The 6,123-nt window shown below is 41.7% G+C and overlaps 1 protein-coding gene across 1 annotated transcript; it reads right to left on the bottom strand.

Annotated features, from left to right (window-relative positions):
* Positions 1-3,938: 3,938 nt before the first annotated feature.
* On the bottom strand, positions 3,939-5,436 carry LOC135710987 (ornithine decarboxylase-like). The gene is made up of 3 exons (XM_065233725.1): positions 4,949-5,436; positions 4,119-4,889; positions 3,939-4,050 (listed from the first exon to the last, which is right to left on the bottom strand). The coding sequence occupies exons 1-3, from the start codon at positions 5,383-5,385 to the stop codon at positions 3,939-3,941; spliced, it is 1,320 nt and encodes a 439-aa protein (XP_065089797.1). The 5' UTR covers positions 5,386-5,436.
* Positions 5,437-6,123: the final 687 nt, after the last annotated feature.

The following is a 6,123-nucleotide window of genomic DNA, read 5'->3' as shown; positions in this document are numbered from 1 at the left end:
TTGTCAAGTTGGGATGACTCTCCAATATCTGTAAAACCAGGCAACAATATTTGGAACACCGGAAGGATGTCATCATTTTTTGTGAAACGTCCCATCATGTTTTGGATCAATTCATCGAGTCATGGAATGAAAACTGCTCTTCGATAGTATTCCTCTGGTGTTTCTACTGATTGATTTGCACGTATTGTTTGCTTGGATGCACGTGGATGTAGTCGTAACTGCGCATTCGAAAACAGACATATGCAGCTTTGAGGTTGCATTAAAAATTTCAGCAAATTTTGCTTCAGCGTCAACTCGTCTCTCCTTAAAAACCTGTATTATACTGTTCGCATGATTAAGAGCCGATATGAGGTCCACATATTTAGATCGTGATCCTATTGAAAGTGGTTGTGTTGAAAGATCACATTGATATTGATGTAATAAATATTGAAACTCTTATGGCCCCGGAACCGCTTAATCCCAGAAGGGAACCAGCCTAAGCCCCGAGCTGATGGTCTTAAGCCAACGGCAGCTCCTGGGATGGGCACTCAAGGCCTCTTTTGGTTCCGGGTCCCAGGGCGTTTTTGCGTGGGGAAGCTTTCGGATTGTGGGGAATTCCTATCCAACTATAAAAGTAGAATTTACCTTACATTTATTTGTTATGCGAACCAATATGATGAGCTTGGTATTGTCTAGATGGTGGCGGCCTGTTAATGACAGCCGGATGTTGGGGACCAGATGGCGGCAGCCCAATACCGTATGGTAGCAGCCTTAGGGAAGCACCCCTATGGCGGTGGCCGTATGGCGGTGACCGGATGACGGTGGCCTGCTGGCGGTGGCCTGGTAGCAGTGCCCGGATGGCGGTGCCCGGATGGTGGTGCCTAGATGGCGGTGACCGGATGACGGTGATCTGATAACAGTGGCCTGATAAGGGTGGTCTGATGGCGGTGGCCTGATGGCGGTGGCCTGATGGCGGTGGCTTGCGGACGATGATCTGATAGTCGCTGTCTGATGGCGTCGTTCTGTCCTCTAACCAACGATCTTCATCTTCCTGTCGTGACGCGAACCTCGTGCTTCGCATCTTCCGTCCACTACCGTCTCTACCATTATTCCACCGCACGTCTGCCTAGAGGCAACGCTACACACCGACCCTCTCGAACTCTCTATCCTCCTCACCATCCACCCATAGTCGCACTCACACCACTCAGCTCTCTCGTTCGCTACCACATTTCCGTTCCAATTACTGCAGCTGACTTCACTCGTCACCCACAATCGTTATCGGTTCTACCGTTCGCAATTTAAATTGGAAGTTTGCTGAACAAATGGTGCCCTACGTTCCCACACAAAATAAAAATACAAAATGTTACCATTTAGGATGGTAACAATATATAAGATGTGTGTATCCTTTTATAAACAGAAAATGCATACTTTGCCTGAAGAATAAACTTCTAATATTTAAATAAGTTTTTAGACCGGTCCTGCTTTATACTATGCCAATATGGTCTAGATCTTGCACTACCAGGAAAAAAGAACTTCAAAGGATTAAGAACAAAGTTCTAAAGATGATTTTGAAATTGCCTCCCTGGTACAGTACTACCGAAGTACATAGATTTTCGAATGTTGAGACTTTAGAACAAATCTAGATAGAGCTGGAATTAGGGCGTAACAGCTTTTGTAAACAATGAATTCTCTCGTCGATTTCTAGCAACTCAAGGCACCCCTACACAAATCAACTTATCCATCGGGTAGGGGAAGTCTTCCCCTATTCGATGGTAATGTTGATTTGCCAGGAAGAGCCATGTCTTTCGAAAAATCATCGAGAGAAGCCATTGTTTGCAAAAGCTGTTATGCCCTAATTCCAGCTCTATCTAGAAATGTCCAACAAAATAATTAATAATTTTAGGGAAAAATCGTTGCAATTGAAGAATTAATTACCTTTATACATAGATAAGATATAGTTTTAGTTCTTAGTTTTGATGTGAATTGTTATACTGACATGCAGGTTTAGAAGACCTGTTTAAAATACTGAATTTCTATGGCAGGAACAATGTAAAATCACTTAGATTTATATCATAAAAATTACAGCAGATAAGTTACTAGGTGGCTTGAGCACCTGGGTTAAAACGAAAAGTAATTTATTTTGAATTTTGAACAATTAAAGAGTTAAAATCGAAATAGAAACAATGTGTGACTCTTTATTAAATCCAATGGTACATATGGAAAGGTAAATAAATTAAGAAGTCATTTGTTGTAGAAACATTTTATTTTGTATGAAATCCTGCTTGAAAAAGAGGGGTACAGTGCGGATTGTGTTTAGAAGGCTACAAATTGGGTTTACACCCTAGTTCCTACGGAAGTGAAACGAGACTGATCTTTCATAAAAATGGTCCCATGATCTTTAACAGAATCGCTGCAAACATAAATTGTTCATGCACACTATATAGGTACAGCCCGAGTCTCATTTTAGAGGGGGCTATAGGCCTGAAGCCTCGTCCATAAATTATTTTAATATAATATGAAAAATAAAAAAAACCTTACCCAGGTAATGGATATCTATTACCTGTACAGTACAGGTAACAGATATCTATTATCTTGGGTCAGATTTTTTTTCCACATGATTATAATAATTTTGGGGGGGGGGCTATAACCCAATATCCCAGTGATTCCTCGTGAAAGTGCAGAGGTGTTCTCCGCTTCCATCAAAGCGAGTGTCACGTCAACACATTCCTACCCCTTCTTTTCTTGACCTGTGTTCGGGCGCAACCCAACTAACAATTTTCACAACCCAACTAACAATTTTCACAATGTAAACGCTTTACTCATTTCATTTATACAGTCTCAAGCTGTATTCAAACGTTATACGATATGAGGAAACCTTTACTCAACCTCTATACAAGCAAATCTGGCGAACTTAGTCAGCTACTTATGGCTGTTGGAACGGTCGGGAGAAGCTCTTATTGCATGCATATCCATTAACGCTTCTATACAGCTGTTATCCTGCTGTTTTAGTTGTGTGTGAACTTGAAAGGCGCTTATTCAACCTTTTCCCGGTTATCCAATAATCACTACACAGCTTTCTCCCGGCTTCAAGGGTTAAATACTGTTTACGCTTTTTTATGAAGGAATTTATTGAGTTTATTTTGCTGTGAATCAAATTAATCGAAATTAGTTACAAATCATCACCAAATTATTTACCCTGCACTGGAACCTGGAATCGAACTCGAGACGACCTCATTGGCAAACCTTGACACTACCAACTGTGCTACGCCAACACTTTGAACTTGTGTAAACAAATCAACATTCCCTTCTACAACAAAATCGCTGAGTAGAGGCTTTATAATAGTGCACATGAATCACTTTTCTCGACTAGTTATAAAACAGCAGAGTAAAAGCTATGAAACTGCACACGTCTAAAAATAAACCTAGTTGACTGTGAAAATGCTTCCGAAGCTGCTCTAACACAGTTTATAAGCTGAGTACAGGTTGTTTAGTTGTTGAAAAAGCAATTTTGATGTTTATGTTATTCAGCAAGAGTGGTTGGTTGTGTAGAAGCCATCAAATGAGTAATATATTCACTTTGTTAACTTTGTTTTGCAGCTACAAGTAGAAAGTTGATTAGTGTGTGTGTAGAAGTGACATTAGCGTTTATTAGCTGATGTTATTCAGTGCGACTGACAAATTGAATAATGGTTGTGAGAAAGTTGAGTAAACGCTCTCCAAAACTATTTTGCTAGCTTTTGCTTATAGCTGTATCTGCAGCTTCTTTTCAGCTACTTTACAGCACAACGCTGGAAAAGTTGGCTTACAAAGCTGACAATGTTAGTTGGGAGAGGCTGACCCACAGACAAAGGGCTTATGGAGACGGAACAACGACAAACAGTGAGAGCATTAATTTTTTAATTCAATATTGTTATTGTCAATTCATGGTCCGGTTTTAACGATCATAATATAACGTTTCATCAATACTGTCTAAAGGTAAGATGTTCAATTTTGTTGTTGCATCGTAGATATGTTGAGTTCTGAACGACTTGCGTTGGATTCGAAGAGGTTGAAATTTCCTCAAAAAGTTGCCTAAAACAAAAAAAAAACAAAAATGAAAACATTATGAACATTTCCGACCAAAGTTCACCTATCCCTACCATGTACTCTTCCGCATGAAGTTCAGCACCTTCGGCAAACAGAATCCATTGAATCGACACGAATGGACCCTCGTGTAGGCTCCCTGATTTTCGAATACCACAAAGTCCGAGACTTGCAGCTCCGGAAGGTCGATATCTTTTGCGAAAAAGTCGCTCCCATCGCAAGTGGGACCGAACAGTGAAGTCTTGTAGGTCGATTCATCGTTACCTCTGGATTTCCAAACTATTGGATCCACCGGCATGTTACGATACTTGGCACTGTAGAATGTACCGTACATTCCATCGTTGAAGTAGTAGAAAATGTGTTCAATTTTCAGAGGATCTTTCTCGTTCCAGAAGACACGTTTACCATGAACGGGAATGACAGCCGTGACAGCCGCTGCGCAGTAGAATCTACCCGGTTCGGCAAAAACGTAGATACCTTCCTCTTCAGGGTAGAATTCTTTCAAGGCCCGGTTTATGTGTTCCGCATAGGGAGCTATCCCACAGTCCTTGTCGCCAAAGAATCCACCACCAAGATCAATCATCTTGAAGTTGAACCCGATTGAAGAAGCGTAATCGTGGATTTCACGCCCTTTTTTGATGGCGTCATAGAAGATGTCCATATCGCTACATCCCGAACCAACATTGAAGCACCAACCAACCACGTTGACACCCAACTCCTTTGCCAGGTCAAGTAGTTTGCGAGATTCCTTGTCGGGTTCACAGCCAAACTTCGACCCCAAAGCGATCTTCGCCTTTTTAGAATCAAATCGGTAGCGGATGAGTACTCTGTAATGATCGACTGGTTTAAGCAAGTGCATCATAAAAAAAAAATTCCCTAACCTTACTCTGCTTCCGGATAGTATTGGCGAATCTTCTGCAGTTCCGTTTCGGAATCAAACACCGTCCGTACATTGTTCTCGCTGGCTAACTTCAACGAAGCGATTGTCTTATGCGGTTGTGCAAAGATGATCTTCTTGGGATCGACTCCGAGATCCAATATTCGACGAACTTCTGCCATCGAGGCACAATCGAATCCGCATCCCAGCAGAACCGTTGCCGCTACCAGGGACGCTTCGTCGTTGCTCTTGACTGCATAGTACGTATCAACCCGGGGCAAATACTGCATCCATTCGTAGTGTCGCTTTACCAGTGTGTCCAGTTCGGTCAGATGCAGCGGTTCTTCCTGTGGTCCCAAGTCGACCAGTCGGTTGACTAGGTCCCGGGACGATACGGAATCGTCGACGATTTCGATGCCGCTCCTCAGAGCGCTAAGAAGACTCATCTTGAACGGAACTGCGGGACTGAACTGAGTGAACAAGTGCTCAAAGTGATTGAGCGAAACGAATTCAGTTGACTTGCGAACTATCAGCACTGAGCTAAACATTTGACGTAAACTGATAAGATAGTGGTTCGTGCAATCACGCATCAATTAATGGGTTTGTCAGGGGAATCATACGTTAGAATTCATGCGATTGTGTTTTTGCAAATTCATGACGTTATAATAGGATTAGTGTATTACCGTATGTGAGGGTAGCTTTGAAGGTGTTTGCTCTTTAAGAATTAAGTCGACTGCGTTGTATTAAATTTCACATACCCAAGTAACGATCAAGCTCACTAATGCAAAAAGTGTAATATATTGCTGTTTTACGGCTGATATAAATATCTATAGCCGTATATCAGCCTTCTATTAGAAAAGGACCCTTATCGGGATATTAACGAGCTTGGTGGTTACTTGGGTATTGAGTAACCCATTCCATTGACTTTATTATCAAGATGTCGGACATCGAAGACGAGTTTGAGAACTTTTGTCGGAAATGAAATTTCAAAGAAGAGTTTGTTCTTACCATAGGTGGATTCGGTAAGGAACCACTGTATGCATTATTAATCAATTCAATTTCAGTGGCACCGTCATCAGCTCATCCACACAAGTGACAATCAACCAGCGAACCATCAGTGCAACGTTCAGAAATTAATTAAAAAGCTCGCTGAACTCCACCCATCTCCTACCATTTCACTGCTG

This window comes from Ochlerotatus camptorhynchus, unplaced genomic scaffold, assembly GCF_037179485.1.
Source record: "Ochlerotatus camptorhynchus isolate MF236.1 unplaced genomic scaffold, CSIRO-AGI_Acam_v1.1 ptg000412l, whole genome shotgun sequence".
Classification (NCBI taxonomy): Eukaryota; Metazoa; Arthropoda; class Insecta; order Diptera; family Culicidae; genus Ochlerotatus; species Ochlerotatus camptorhynchus.
The sequence above is the reverse complement of the archived record's forward strand: the minus strand, read 5'-3'. Positions and strand labels throughout refer to the sequence as shown.